We start from the raw sequence: 16,769 nt of genomic DNA on the forward strand, positions 1-16,769 counted from the left end.
ACTTCTATTGTATGGACACAAAACCAATGCCAATCAATGGGTACCGCTGTTGTTTGGTTACCAACATTCTTCAAAATGTCTTCTTTTGTGTTATGCGAACGAAAGAAAGCCATACAGGTTTGAAATAACGAGAGTGAGTAAATGATGACCGAATTTTCATTTTTGGGTGAAATATCACTGTGACAAGCAGAGCAGGACGAGGGCCGTGAGCTGTGCGTTGCACCGGTCTCGCATCTCTCACGGAGGAGCTCCGGAAGCATAAAAGGAGGAGCGACAGGAGTGAAGGACGAGAGAGAACCAGGCCTGGATTTTATGTTATGTTTTATTATGTTTGTGTGGCCGGCAGTTGACCGTGAGGGAGCTGTTTATTTTATTAAAGTTTGGTTGAACGTTTGCCGGTTCCCTTCTTCCTATTCCTGGAACTTTGTTACAATCACTTTAAAACCAGGTATTTGTATTCAGAAACTATTTTGATTTCCTTTAAATTTAGATCATTTGTCTGTTTCATAAGGATATCATATTTTGAACACCTCCTCAACCAATCAGAACTCGTCTGCTGTATTCTCTTCCTGTTAGTCAGCAAAAGCTTGTTGGTGTCACTCTTCTGCACTCTCATCTTTATCTCTCTTATTATCTGTGCAGGTATGACTCACACACACAATGCAGGGTTTCCCCTGCTGCCTAGGGGATGAAATGCCAGCGTTCACGTCTGTGAAGGACATTGTGTTGCAGTCGAGTGGGTTTAGTGCTGGGAATGTGTTTGTTTGCTGATGAAGCCGGGGGTGTAGTGTAGTGGGCAGTCGTCGTGTTCCAGGATTCCCTCCAAATGAGTCAGGCAGGCAATCGGACCCCCGCTCTGCCCACTCTCCACAGGGTTACCTAGGGAACTCAGACCGGCGGCTTCCCTCACCGTTCCATTTTGTATCCGTATCGGATCTCTCTCTCGCTCTCTCGTACAAAAATAAAGCAGTTTATGAATAAGAGAAGAGTTAAAGGACAAAAAGAGATTAGAGTACGATTATGTAATTGCGGAGATATATTTTGCGATATATCGGATAGACTTAGCAGAGCGATAGGGACATGGTTGATCAAGGCCGGTGAAGCTACGCAAGGGCCTAATTACCATTTATTGAATTTTCACACTTATAAACCTCCCCCACCTCATCGGCTTTCTTTACCAGTAAATCATTTTTAATGCTCTCACCGCGTAGAATCCGGTAATGAACCCAAGCATATCCACCGCCGCCTTAAGTTAGTTAATGTTTTGGCATTTAAATTAAACTTAATCCTGCTCAAGTGGATGATGGGTGGTAATTTCTTTAGCTAGTGGTGTGAGTAATAAAGTATCTTTTAAGTTAATAGCAAGGCTCATTCAAGCCTAGCCTGCTGGAAATGTGTGGGTTTCAGGACATGTCAAGCAGTCCAGTGCTTAGGGGGATCGCTTCTAAAGCTAGAAATGGTTTGTATTACCAAACTCATCCTACGTATTACTGACGCTAATTGACTTTCTCCGGCCTGGTTATTAACCATCCGAAGGACTTGTGTGGTGAGTCATTTAGCCGAGGAGTCAGTGGAGTAGAGACTTGTAAGTAATCACAGCCCTTACATGACTGTCAAAAAATAAATTTCAGTGCAATCCATACCTAACCATGATACCTGAATCTGCCATTTGTTATAATTTGTTATAACGCTCCTGATTATTCTAAACTTGTAACATATATTCAAACTTAAGTTGTTTTATTTTTTTAATTGTATAATTTGTTCAATACAAAAAAATACAAAATTGTTCCTACAGCACCTTGCTGAAACAACAGGTGGTGGAACAGCAGGGTTCCTGCCAATAAGAAAGAAAAATTACTGATGATATCTCTTTATGTCTAATTTATTAGCAAATGGAATCTTTTGATGAAGTCTCTGATGCTGAATTATCCTGCAGAAAAATAACAAAATAACCTTGAAATCTGACAAACGGTGCCATAATATGGGTATGATTCATGTTTGACATCCAAAAAATAAATTATGCATTAAATGAAAATGCAATAATAAGTTAATAATACATATTAAAATGTATCGTTGCTGTCCTTCTGAAACCTTGTCCAAATTCCAAATTTGCTGTTTTTCAGGAAATGGAAAAAACACTGACATTTAAAAAAATGTGTACACTGTGTTGGGATATTTGACGAGCACTTTTTAATACTTTTATTGGTTAGGTATTTGCAAAACCCAGTGACAAGCATAAAGGGTGACTAATAATAATGATTTATGGCAAAAATAAAAATCTTGAAATGGAGACATGAGGTTTCAGAAGGACAACAGCGATATCTAAAATGAAAACCATAGGCTCCCACATTAAAATCTGTTATGTAGTATGTAACAGTACCATTTTGCATGTCAAGAATGATTACTTAAAATGAGAAAGTATGTAAACCATTCATACGGTCTTAAATGCATGATGCTAATTTTGCGTTAAAACTCTCGTTTTTAAAATGCTTCAGGATTGTGCGGTGAATTCTTTGTTCAATCCTAAAATATAAGTATTAATCTGCTAAATAAATTTGCTGTAATGGATTTAATAGTTGTAATTTAGTAGGCCAGTGAGGTGAGTAATGAGGTAATGGTTGTAATGAATATCGCTATGGTAACTGTTGCAGTCCAGGTTCAGAAGGTGACGCGGGGTTACACGTGAATTAAGACACAGGGTGAGTTCATTTGGAGACGTGTCGAGCTACTGGAGCATAAGATTACTGAACTCCTGAACAACGGACACTTGGGCCTTAAATGGCGCTTATTTCAGCCTTCGTGTGATTAAACTGCTTTAAAAATGTGACGATTGAAAACATTCAGATTTTGAAAAGCATCTTGTTGGAACGGATGTTGCCTTGGCAAGATAACGTCTTTCGACAAAAGCCAGATAATCCCCTAATAAACCCCACAAAAAGGAAATATAAGCTATTTACCACCACGACAGTGTGTTGCCTCTAACCTTTTGAGAAAATAATTAAATATTTGCCAAAAACCATATTCCACCAGCTTGTGCGAGGATTGTGTAATTTAATGACATGACCTACATCTAAGAGTGACTCTATAACAAAACCAAATCATTAAGTCCATATATGAATGAGAAAAATGGCAGCTTTTTGGAATAGATTAGAAACTGAGAAACCATGACAAGAGAAAGAAAGACAAAATGCTTGCAAGACAGAATACGAGAGTCAGAGGGTGTCCGAGGGCTTGTAGGCATGAGCAAATGAGAGCAGGGAATTTAGGACGAGGAAAGAGAGGATTTGGAGAGAGTCAGTGTGAGAATATGGGGGGGGGGGGAGGCTGGGCTCATGGTGAAGGTCCAGTATCAGAAATAGAGTTGTGAACACCATCTGTCATCTCCCTCTCTCTATCTCTTTCTCTCTCCGTATCTCTCTCTCTTCTCTCCCGTCTGTTACACTGTTGCCCCAGCAGGACCTCTTCTCTCTCTCGTTGTTCAAGAACTGGACAGGAGACTCAATGTTCTTTGGAGAATCTCAAAAGCCTGTCAAGAACATGTCTTGGTCAAATTTCACCCCAAAATAAAATCAAATATATTTTAATAACTTAAGACACTTTTTTGCATTATGATATTTCGGGGGGAAATTATGGGGGGCTTGGTGAGGCCTGACCCATCTAATTAAGATGTGGACCCTACTTTTTATAACAAAAGGATTGGGGGAGGGGTTTTTTTTAGGTTCCTATATAGCTAAGCAGTTATTTTAAACATCTCAGTTACCACAAAATTTGGATTACAAGGTTAAAGTGTGTGTTTTCACCTGACGCCAAATAGAAATAGAAGCCATGTTCATCTGTACTGATAACCATAGCAACAGCGAAGACGCTTTCTCTTACGAAACACATTTGTTACTTTTAAATAGATTTACAAAAAATGTCGCAAAAAGGCTTTTAATATATCTCTCGAAAAGATAATCTGAGAAATGATGGTCAAATATTGCTTTTTTGGTGCAAGAATCCTTGGCTATCTACCTAAATGAACTTCAGGTACAAACGTAAAATGCTACAAAAGTTTAAAACATGGTCCACTGCAGAATTATAGAACAGTGTTTGTTAATTGAGTTTGTTTATTTTACTGAGTAAAAACATGTAAATGGTAGCTCTACTATGAATTCTACTCATTCAATGACTTACAGTCAAGGAACACAACAACGATTCATTCATTCAAGTCCCAGTGAAATAAAAAATAACAATGCCTATTTTTTTCATGAAATATTGCAGCGTTTGTTGCAAATATTGATCAATGTGGGTCATTCTCTTTTTAAAATTCGTGTGCCCTCTTAATCTTTAGTTAAAATCTGAAAATGCACTTTCCTTCCTGCAATGATAATCCATCTTGTTTTTATAAATCCAATCAAATCGCAAAGAAAGATGAAAGCTGTGCCCACTATTTTTCTCATTAGAAATTCCATTTCAAACGATCGCAACTTCCAGTTCACAGGGACTTTAAATATTTGGTATACATTTCCTAGACACTTTAGCAACCCATAGCAACTTAACATGACCTGAAGCACTTTGTCATGAAGGATATTAGTTGCCACAATACATAAATTCAATTGTAATTGGACTCTGTGTTGTATATATCTCAGAGATCTGCTGTGCTTAAAAAAAGAATGGATTTTATTGTTCAATGCATATTTCAGACAAACCTTTCTTTGTTTATGGAACCTTTTCTTGTTGTTTAGTGCTAATTGTGGCACACACGTTTGGATGGTCTAGACCTATTCATGTTTTGGTAAGAAATGTAAGAATCTTCAAAAAAAAGTTTAATTTTAAACTTTCTCCTCAGTTTAAAAGTGCATTTAACCGAAGCTGCGAAAATGAATCACTTTCATCATTTACTCACAAACCTGTATGGCGTTCTTTTGCATAACACAGATTTTTGTTTTCCTTTTTTAACTCGTATATAAAATTTCAATCAGTTTCATTTCATTGTATTTTTAGAGTGTTTTGTCCGTGGTTTAACTGTAATCTAACTAGCAGTGATGTAAAAACTATTTTTGCCAATGAACTGTGCCAGCAGGAATTAATAGAGGCCGGCTGTGGCAATATCAGACTTTTATAATGCCTGACTGTTGCCCTCGCCGTGTGAATAAAAACCCTCTTCTCAACTGGGTTTACAACCTGTGAACCGCGCGCTACCCGCAGTGAAAGCAAGAGAAAGAATCAGACTAATCATATGGGAGTAAGCCGGCTGCCTCAGTGCCCTGTTGCTTGTTGAATATGTGTGTAATGCTTTTTGTTCACAATCTGTTGATGTTCTTTTGTTTTGCTTAACTGGGGAGAATTTTAAGAGCCCTCAAAAGAAACCACGTGACCCATTGAAAAACACTTACTGAGCGGAATGAGTGAAGTACATCCCATGTTTACTGATTTGTTAAGTCATTCAGTAATATGAACGGCTCACCATAGCTATTATTGTGATTGAGAATAACAACTGTATTGTTTTGTAGTATGTAGACGTTGTCTTATCCACTGCAACAGTTGAATGGCTTTTTTTAACAGAAGCTCTTTGTCTGATAAAAGGTGTGCAATTGATGCTGTATTTTGTATCAATTGAATGTTAGCAGTTGTAGTGGGTTGCAAATTAAAAACTAAAAACAAGATCACTGGTCTGTTCCAATATAAGGCCGTAAACAGCAATCCTATAAATCAGAAAATAAAACCGAATAAAGACTAAAGGCTTGAATACACTACAAGACTTTTGCTCAGATTTTGCCCAGATTTTCAGTCTGGACTTGTTGCAGAAAGTCTGTGCCAGTCTGCAGATTTGATCAGTTAGTGTGTTTCTATCTGAAACTTTCAAAAAGTCTGCAAGTGTATGATGTCTAGTTTTTTTAAAAACGTGTTCCGATTTTAAAAGTCCTGTAGGGAATTCCAGCTTCAACCATATGACAGTGCAGGTAGAATGTGCACAGTTAGACTTATGAACGCCATTTTCTGTTTTCCATTTCCATTTTTGGTCTGATAAATCCTGTCAATCAAAAGAGGACAGGGAAATGCAAAGAACTTGTGCTCTGTATATTTAGAAAATGTTAAGAAACATTACTAGTTTGATGTTCAATATTATTAGTCATTTAAGGAATTAACAACATTCCGAATGTTCCCCTTCAAAATCGGGATCGGCAGATATCACTGTGAATAATCGGCTATCGGTATAGGTGTGGAAATTTAGTATCGGTGCATCTCTAATTTTGATGTCTTGTGAAGTAAAGTTGGTTTGGAATGACTGCAGTAATGACATCCTTGGAGCTTTTAAGTTTACTTTATACTTTATATTCACAACCTGTCTGAGCTGTCAACACTTGATGAGAAATTGACAGTAAAGTTATATATAGGCCTATCTGAATTCCTCTAACCCTAAGATAACCCTCTCTGACTATATCCTCTCAATTTCTTAACATTTGCAGTTACACCCACATCGTCTCTCAGAGAGAATGCCGTCCAAGTGTAAATATGCTGAAAAATAGGTGTGACTCTATCCCAGGGGTCCACCCGGTGACGGCCCACCCACCCCTGACAGGTTCAACCTTAATCGGCGTGAAATACAATTCGGGTGCACAAAATTAAAAAAAGTCCTTCAAGATATTTCTTAAGTTGTATTGCTCATCAGGTCTGTAAAATATTGCCGTCTGTGCCCAATATGCCATCGATTCACATGTTCTGAGATTGAAATCTTTTTAGTCTTGTTGCAAAGTGAGAATATCACTCGTCCTAAAATATATCAGCACAAAGGAGTGTTGAGTTTTCTGTAACGGGGCGAGTGAGAATATTTCAACCAGACCAATTGGGAAACCAAAAAGCGCTCGCCCTCCCAGCTCTGTTGTCGATCTGTTGCCATGGCGATGGAGCTCTCGAGCGCACGGGCAGCACAACCCTTCAGGATTTCTAAATAAAGCTGTTTCTTACTCTCTGTGTAATTGTTGCAAATAAAGCAGAACAGCTTTGTGAAACTCATTGTTCAATAACTTTGGTCTAAGCAGATCGCGTTTTTTTTCCAGCGCATGCACAGTGCCATTTGTGATCATAAATGATGCATAGTTACGATCAGGTGATGTTAAACCAGCTAAGCTCTTTGTCTCTTCATTATTTTGTCTTTGTGAATAGATTCCTTCATCTTGAATTCTACTTCTTTGCACGTTTAGCACAATGTTGAATTTATGACATTTAGATAATTAGAAATGTATTCATTTGATCAAGTATCGATGTCTGTATCTGGCTGCTGCTGTTTTTGGACAGGTCACTCTTGTGGAAGTCATTTTAGACTATAAATATTGAATCGTTGGGTGAGAACTTTTCCCCCAAAACAAAAAATCTGTCTTCATTTATTCGCATCATTCCAAACCTATGACTTTCTTCTGTAGAACACAAACGAAGATATTTTGAGAAATGTCTCGGTGGTTTTGTGTCTGTAAAATGGAAGTCGTTTGGGGCCCAGTGTTGTTTGGTTATAAGCGGGGTTTTTTTTATCTTACAGGTTTGAAATGACATAAGGGTGAGTAAATGATGAAAGAATTTTATTTTTTAGTAAAAGTGAACTATAAACATTCTTTTCGTATTCGAACATTCCAACAGACAAAAGCGTGTTGACAGATTCTTTGTAATCTTTCATCATAATGTACACATTTTACAGCCAAGAACAGTTTTTTTCGCTTTTTAACTTCTTTCTAACCACAGTACTATGTTCTGGTATGCATAAGACACTTTTTACAATTCATTTAGTAATTTCTATAAATTGGAGAACTGTTTTTCTCTGAAGTAGGCCGGAGGACAGGAACAAAATGGCTTGTGAAAGTAATTAAAATAATGATAGAGTGATTTATCTCATCCCTTCATCACATGTGAAAGGGCTCTCTCAAAACACTTCTTCTGTTATCCTGTAGGAGGTGATAGTGAGTGGCGAGTTTGGCTTGATTGACAATAACAGAGTGTTTCAGCTCTGCCAAACAGTGAAAGGCATTTATCAGCAGGGACTTCCCGATCTAAACAGGTTTTGAGCACAAACTTTCCTTGATCCTTTTTTTCTCAATACGCAAAGCTTGCAGGGCTACTGTATATCGAGCAGATTAAACAACAGTTATGTACAGATACGGCACAAAGGAATTAGACCCAGCAGGCAACATTCAGTTGAGAATATGGGTTTAAACATGACAAATATAGGATTGCCCTTTGGGAGAGGGTAAAAAACTCAACTCAGAAAGCTCAGCGTGAATCTCTGTTCCTAGGCAACGGAAACTTAATATACAATTAATAATATGGGAATTTGCTACTCTGAAATTCAATCACTCACTTAATTTGCCTGGGAATTGGCTTTGTCTCGGGATATTAAAAATTGCAGATTCCGCGCGGGGTCAGCTTCGACACGCTTAAGCCCAGCTATAGGTAAGGGATCCTGAAGGGCCTGGCATGAATTGAACAGCAGTTAAGCTGTGGTTTTGTGGCCCTCGAGTGATGAATGAAGGAGAGAATCTCAACGCATCCCTGGGCCTCCATTGTTTTAATTCAGAAGCATAGAGGATGACAAACAATGCAGAATGTACAGCCGTATCTCTCTCCCTCCCTCACACACTAACTGTCTGTTTCTGCAGGGGAAGAACTTTATGAATGGAGATGTCAGAGGCATTGAACTTTCTGGTAAGTACTTTTTAAGTGTTTCGTTTGACACATGTGTGCATACATCGTCAAGGCAAACGTAAAATTTTGGTATTTTCTGTTTCTTGTTTTTGCTTTTTTTTTACAGCGAGGTAAAACATTTGAAAACAGATTCTGCCTGGTGACAATTTAATGAACAGGCTGAAAAGTTAAACAGTTTGGTGGTTGTTTTTGTCTTAAGCATACACTCGGCCCACACCGCCTAAAGACACTGGACTCCACCGCTACCAGTTTATTGTGTTCGAGCAACCTGATGACAAGACTCCGTCTCTCAGCCCGCAGGAGAAGAGCTCACTGGGTGATCGCATGAACTCAAATCTTTACCAAGACATGATATCGATTAGGGCAGCATAATTTTGAAGAAATATGTGGTAGGCGATAAGGGGGTTAAATAATGCGATGTATAATACGCTCTTAAAAATAAAGATGCTTGAAAGGTGCTTCACAGCGATGCCATAGAAGAACCGTTTCTGGTTCCACAAAGAACCATTCAGTCAAAGGTTCTTTACAGAACCATCTCTTTCTTTCCTTTTTATAATCTGAAGAACCTTTTTCGCCACAGATGTTAAAGGAATAGTTCGCCCAAAAATGACATTTCTGTCATCATTTACTCACCCTCGGGTTGTTTCAAACCTGTATAAATTACTTTGTTCAGCTGAACACAAAGGAAGATATTTGGAAGAATGTCTGTAACCAAACAGATCTCATCCCCCATTTACTGCCAGTGTAGGGAAAATAAATACTATAGGAGTCAATGGGGGATGAGATCTGTTTGGTTACTGACATTCTTCCATGTTTGGAAGAAGAATTTCATTTTTGGGTGAACTATCCCTTTAAACGTTCTTTATAGAACCATTTAGACAAAACTGTTTTTTTATGGCACCTTTATTTTTAAAAGTTTATGCAAAACGATAATGCTTTATTCTTGTTAAACCTGAACTATATTAATATTTATTTAAAAAACTAAAAAGAAATAAAGAAGAAAGCATCATTACAACTTCAGAAAGGGAACAGCTGTACATTAAAGCCACAATATGGAATATTTGGACAGCTAGATGGTGCACTTTCGAAACAACAACAAAAGGCGAAGCTAAATGACGTTATGTAGGAGAGTGGAATTATGGGACATGTCGTTTTCACCATCCAGATTCACCATCATATTCACGGACGAGGTAGTGAATGAATTTTATTTTATGTCATCGTAATGAATTAACTTGCAAGAAACGTGGAATGTAATGCTACGTTAGCCCGTGACTGATATTGGACTTTGTCAATTGATTTGGTAGCGTAATGCTACACAGTTTTACGTGTTTCAAACAGTCATACAGTCGTCGTTTAAAAAGTCACTTTGAACGAACCCACAGTATTTACAAGTAACGTTACTGGGTACATATTTTTGTGCGACATATACTGTATTTCATAGGGTAACTGCATTCATAACTATTCAAATAATCTGTGCATGAGTATTTCGTGTACAATAAAAACATTTTGCTTACCTGTCTGTTAAAACACATGCGAGAGCCTTTGTCGAGTCCAAGTTGGTCGCGAAGCTCTCTCCATTTAGAAAACGCCACGCCGATATTAATCCTTGTTTTATTTCTTTGTTTGTCCATAAGCCTGCTTGCCTCATTTGGCCTACGTTTACACTTTTTTTGGGTTTCCATTACTCGCCAAAGAGTATCGTGATCCATAATAACAGAACAACAGATGCTGCGTCCCAGATGCTGTATAACCACTTCCGCATTTGCGTGTTGCCGTAATTTCTACAACCGAAAACTGAGGGTAGTGCGGAGCAGTGGATATTAAGTCAATGATATGCGACAAATACAAGGGAGACAAGGGACGGGCCATTATTTTAAATAGGAATTTCTCTGGATTTGCACATTCTTGGGAACATTTGGGATAATGTAAGTACACAACTACATGAAATATATCACACTGTGCAAGTGATTTTTGATATTTCATAACAAAATTATTTCATATTGTGGCTTTAAAACAAATTTGACAGTTTATTGCAAACCGTTGCGATATACATTTTGCAGTACATGCACATTTGTAATATTTTTGTTATTTCAATATATTAGTAACAATTTTACTCATAACACACACTGTAATTGTGTTAAGAGGTTAGTTAACCAAAAATGAAAACTCATCATTCGTCATGTCATCATTTACTCACTCTACCTACATGTTCTGTTAAACTATGTGGGACAAAAAAGTTTAGCAGATTGGTGGTGTTCTTTTCCAGAGTGGGCAAGAGCTGCAATAGTTTTGTGGAACAGATTGAAATTTGTTGGTTTCAAGTCATTAAAAAAACGTCCCTTCATATTGAGGTATATTCAGAAATACCCTTTAAAAAATATTGTCACAAGTTGGACCTCAATGATGCTGAATAACATTGGTGCCTGCATATCTTGTGACAAACAGGCAATTTATTTTGCGTAGTCACGCTTCGTGCCCTTTGGATGGAAAATATACGCCCATTTCGAACTGGAATTATGGCAGAATATCTAGTGATGTTTACTTTGCAGGGCTCTTAAGGGGCGTATTGAACAAACCTCCAAAGTGGTAAGAAAAGCATACAAAATATGCAGAGCAGGGGGTCGCGAGGACCGGGTTTAAGAACCAGGGATACTCCACCCTAAAATGAAAAGTCTGTCATCATTTACACAGCCTCAAGTTGTTCCAAACCTGTATACATTACTGACATTTCTGGGACATCATTGACTACCATAGTAGGTAAAATTCTTGTATTTTTTTGTTCTGTTGAACACAAAATGAGATATTTTGAAGAATTTAGGGAAGCAAACCGTTCTAGGGCACCTTTGACAACCATTTTAATATTTCCTAACTATGGTAGTCAATGATGTCCCAGAAATGTCAGTTGCTAACATTTTTCCAAATATCTTTCTTTGTGTTCAACAGAACAGAGAAATTTATACAGGTTTGGAACAACTTGGGGGGGGGATGTGTAATTCATGACAGAACTTTCATTTTTGGGTGGAGTATCCCTTTAATTCTGTTTTATCCCTGTTATTTAAAAAGAGCACCTTTGACCCTCTGCAATACATGTTTCATGAAAGAAAGAAAATTGTCTGGGTTTGGAATGAATCAAGACGATGACAGATGAACTGACCTGTAAATACAAATAACTTGCGCAGAACATGCTTCCGCTTATTAAAAACTCCACACACTTGCATACTGTGTGACCACCTATTTTTGATTTCCTGAAAATATCAGCCTTGCCATTCAGCAGAACTTATAATTAAGATCTCGACGTGAAATGCCGCTAAGCAAGACATTGACGTTTCTCTCTAATTTATATTTGTTGTAATTGCTCTGTAATTTAACATTTATATCTGAATGATTGATCACATAAAAGAGGCAAATTGAAAAGCGCCAATAACACTGAAGACTAAATGCATACACTACATACCTATTGGTTACATTTCTGGACATGACAGACTATTGTTATATGCTTTTTATTGCTTTTCTCAATTCAAAAATGACAATACAGTTTCCTTGACCAATGTAAAGCTAATCAAATTCTTTTGTAATATATGGTAAGCAGTGACCACGGCAGCAAACGTCTCAGTACAAGAACAACAAATTGCATTTGTCAAATGACATCGTTTGTCACGTTCAGCACTTGAATCATGTTATTCCAGCGCTCTCTGTACCTATTGAAAGGTTCTTTAGGTTTCAGCTGGCAGTGTGGTTTCCTGTACAGATGGTCTTTATGAATTATAGACTGTGTTTGATCTTTGAGAGTCAAGACAGTTTCCAAAGCTTATCAGACTTGAGTGAGTGGATTTAATAAGGGAAATGTAAATACATTTGGTGTGTCTGCTTTGGGAACAGCGTTTCAGTGTGTATTCATGATCGCACACATACAAAAACACACACCTACCCTCTCTCTCATATTCCCCCTATTAGCTGAAGGACAAAATTATTTGTTAAAGTGCAAAAGATGTTTCTGAATTTTCTGATGTAAAGTGTGTACTCGATACACATACATAATTAAGTATACTTTAGTTTTTTACCTGCATGTCTGATGACTAAATTTCCGTCATGCAATGGCATCATTTGTCTGTCCACTCTGGTAGAAGATATTAGATGTTTAGTCTACAGTTTTCGGATCAATAGAATTTCGCAGTGGCATGGGCTACCCAACACAAAGACACAGGTAAAACATTATTTTGCAACCTTATACCCAGTGTTGGGTGTAACTAGTTACTAAATAATTAGTTACTGTAATTTAACTACTTTTCCCTTGAAAAAGTAAAGTAAGGGATTACTCTTATTTTTTCTGTAATTTAATTACAGTTACTTTTGAAGTAATTAAACTAAATACTTTGTATAATATTGTAACAAAGTTCAATGTAGGGAAGGAAGGAGGCGGGAACCGGCGAACATTTAAACAATAAACTTTAATCAAAAATAAACAAACAATAACACGGAAGTAAAAGGCCGGCAGGCACCTCACGGTCGACTGCCGGCCACACAAACATAAATAAAACTTAACATTTCCGGGCCCCGTCCTCTCTCGTTGGCAGTCCCGTCGCTCGTCCTCTTATGCTCCCTAGCTCCCCGTGAGGCATGCGGGACCGGTGCGCGTACAGCTGATACTCATTATCACTCACGCCACCGGCCCTGCCTTCCTGCCCCACGGCTCTCGTACCGCCTTCCTCGCTACAAATATATGTGTGTGTAATAGTGGAATTGACATCAAAATTCAAAGTCTAACTTTAAAATCTGTGCTTTCATGTATAATTCTCACATTTGTAATACTTTGGTCAGTTAATAAGAGTACTTTGTGTAGTTTAATATTATTTATTTGAATGAATTAAAAGAGCTCTTTCGTGCCTATCCTTGAATCACCTAACTAATCAAGGTTGATGTAGGATATACAAAGTAATTAGTAATAAGTAACTAAATACTTTTTGTACAGAGTAATTTGTACAGTAATCTAATTACACTGTTGAATGTGTAATTCTTCTTTTCCTTTCGGCTGTTCCCTTCAGGGGTCGCCACAGCGAATCATCTGCCTCCATCTAGCCCTATCCCCTGCATCCTCTTCTCTCAGACCGACTACCTTCATGTCCTCCTTCACTACATCCATAAACCTCCTCTTTGGTCTTCCTCTCGGCCTCCTGCCTGGCAGCTCTAACCTCAGCATCCTTTTACCGATGTATTCACTCTCCCTCCTCTGAACATGTCCAAACCATCTCAACCTGGCCTCTCTAACTTTGTCTCCAAAACATCTCACATGTGCTGTCCCTCTGATGTACTCATTCCTGATCCTATCCATCCTCGTCACTCCCAAAGAGAACCTCAACATCTTCAGATCTTTAATCACTCTAACCTGCTGCACATCCTTTCCATCTCTATCCCTCTGCCTCGCCAACCGATACAAATCCCTCTCACCTTCCTTACTATCTAACCTTGCATACATATCCTCATAAGCTTTCTGTTTGGCCTTTGCTACCTCTATCTTAACCTCACGCTGCATCTCCCTATATTCCTGTCTACTTTCCTCTTTCCTCTCACTGTCCCACTTCTTCTTAGCTAACCTCTTCCTCTGGATACTCTCCTGAACTTCCTCATTCCACCACCAAGTCTCCTTGTCTTCTTTTCTCCTTCCAGATGATACACCTAGCACCTTCCTACCTGTCTCCCTGATCACTTTGGCTGTAGTAGTCCAGTCATCTGGAAGCACCTCCTGACCACCTAAAGCCTGTCTCAACTCTTCCCTGAAAACAACACGGCACTCTTCCTTTTCCAACTTCCACCACTTTGTCTTCTGCTCTGCCTTTGCTCTCTTCATCTTCCTCACCACCAGAGTCATCTTACACACCACCATCCTATGCTGTCTAGCTACACTCTCTCCTACCACTACTTTGCAATCGCTAATCTCCATCAGATTACAGCGTCTACATAAAATATAGTCCACCTGTGTGCTCCTGCCACCACTCTTATATGACACTGTTGAATGTGTAATTAGTAACTAGTAATTCATTACTTTTTCAGAGTAACTTACCCAACACTGCTTATACCCAACCTTAACCTAACAGAATACTCCAATGAGAGTTAGTTGACAAGTAGATGCAAAGTTACTCATAGTCAGTTCAATGTCTGAAATGGCGTATCAAAATAAAGTGAAACACATAAATAAAAACAAATTGTTGCTTGTTTTTGACACATCCGGTTACAAAAACTCATGGAAAAATCACGTTGCGTCTGTATTTGCACCATTTGTTGTTGTTTTTACCGCTTTTTATCAAACCTTGCATGTGGGCATGTGAATGATATCTGTCTGTTTCCTCAATACATCACTCTGTCATTAATACTCAAACCAATAGAGAGGCCCGTGTCAGATAAATCTGTTTTTGCCTAATGTTTCTTTTATTTGAGAGGAAATAAGAGAGAAGACAGGAAATGATTTGGAATGAGCGGAGCAATGAGATCAGGAAATGTCCCGAAATGCCTTGAACACGCTTTGTCCAATTGAGCACCAAAGCTTAGTCTAATGAGATGCGTGTGAAGCATTCTGTTCATTGTGTTATCCTGATAAGAGTCACAAATGTGCATATTTCAAAAAACTGTTATGTCTTTTTGCAGCGCACCATGTAGTGCAAATTAAGAAATGAAGCCTTGCCCAAATCTATATTGTTATCTAATTTGATTTCCTAGTCATTTTCTCATTCATTTTTTTTCATAGGCTCAGATCAGGCCAAATGTGTGATGTCATCAGTCAACACTCAAATCATTTCCTGTAGCCTATGTGTGTTGTATTTAGTCACATTTCTGCACCACTACCTTTGAATATATATATACGTATATGTATACATGCATAAATACATACATACATATATAAGTATATATGTGTGTTTGTGTTATTTCTTAAAATGTTATTCATTTTACCCATGTATCAGTGGTAGAGATACATATGTATCATATGTATGCGTGGCCTGTGACCGGTACCCATCCCTCATGTTCCACTGACATTCATTGCCTAATTGATCTAATTGGAGGGTTTGGAGCATTTGACTGTGGGTGTGGAGACATCGAATGATCATTTTCTACTTCCCCAGCCCTTCGCTCAACACACACAACTCACACAATCTAGCTCGCGCACGCGTGTGTCGCTCTAATAGCGATTCTCCATTTCCCTAATGCTGAGCTCAACTCAATTTCAGCCGCAGCTTTGATCTTCAACTGTGCTGCGAGAGGTGCACTCAAAAGCCTGCCGTGCAGACTTCAGGCCAGAACTCGTGCTTGTGTGTGGGAGCAGAAATGTGGGTCACCGAAAGGACAGTGACAGCTGGTTGTTACACAATTGGCGATGGGTGGTATGCGGGCGGCAGTGGGCACGAGAGACATGCGTTGGTGGGGAATCCCCACGCCTCTTGGGTCCCTGTATTCTTTTCAGTACCCATCTCTGTGCCAGGGGTTTCACAGGCCACGGGTCAAGCCAGGCGGAGATGGCAAATGGGCACGTCGGCACCCTTCTGCTGCCAGCTGGCACGGCGTTGTCAATTCACACGCTCTCATACCGTACACAAATGCACGTAGGAGCACGTTTACGTGCTGGCCTTCAGACAGAAACACGGGGTGTACAACCCACAACTTTGTACTCTCCCCATCCACACAGCCACCCACACTCGCACTGCCCACATGCACACAAACACACTGCTTGTGTACTGTAGTTGTGTCTAGGAGAGAGAGATATTTTTAATGTCATCGAGTATGAGGGAGTAAGTGATACCAGTCCTTCTTTCATTCAAATGGTTTACCTGTGACACATAAGGTATGAATCGAAAGATTATGAACTTAAACACTATGCTTAAGTATCTGGGGCTGTTTTTAAACATCTTGATTTGTTTTTGTGTGGGAGATGTGTAAGGAATACTCATTCAGATTTATTCCACATTAAGAAAAAAGTAAGCTCATCAAAAAATTATGTTGCAACAAAAAATCTACACAAAAAATAACACTATATTTTAACATCTTCAGTGTAGTCACCTTTTGTCTAGAATTTGCTGAAATGTTCGGTAACACTTTACTTAAAGCCTTTA

The 16,769-nt window shown here is 38.6% G+C and overlaps 1 protein-coding gene across 2 annotated transcripts in view; it reads left to right on the plus strand.

Moving 5' to 3' along the window:
- Positions 1 to 16,769, plus strand: part of LOC130567914 (phosphatidylethanolamine-binding protein 4) — a 112,295-nt gene that overhangs the window by 81,938 nt on the left and 13,588 nt on the right. For both annotated transcript variants that reach the window (XR_008964661.1, XM_057356426.1), the window contains exons 5-6: positions 8,628 to 8,673; positions 8,873 to 8,989. Coding sequence is in view for 1 of the 2 variants with exons in the window: in XM_057356426.1 (XP_057212409.1) it covers positions 8,628 to 8,673; positions 8,873 to 8,989 (163 nt within the window). In the remaining variant the exon portion in view is untranslated. The remainder of the gene's footprint in view (positions 1 to 8,627; positions 8,674 to 8,872; positions 8,990 to 16,769) is intronic.

Source organism: Triplophysa rosa, linkage group LG17 (assembly GCF_024868665.1).
Source record: "Triplophysa rosa linkage group LG17, Trosa_1v2, whole genome shotgun sequence".
In the NCBI taxonomy this organism is placed as follows: domain Eukaryota; kingdom Metazoa; phylum Chordata; class Actinopteri; order Cypriniformes; family Nemacheilidae; genus Triplophysa; species Triplophysa rosa.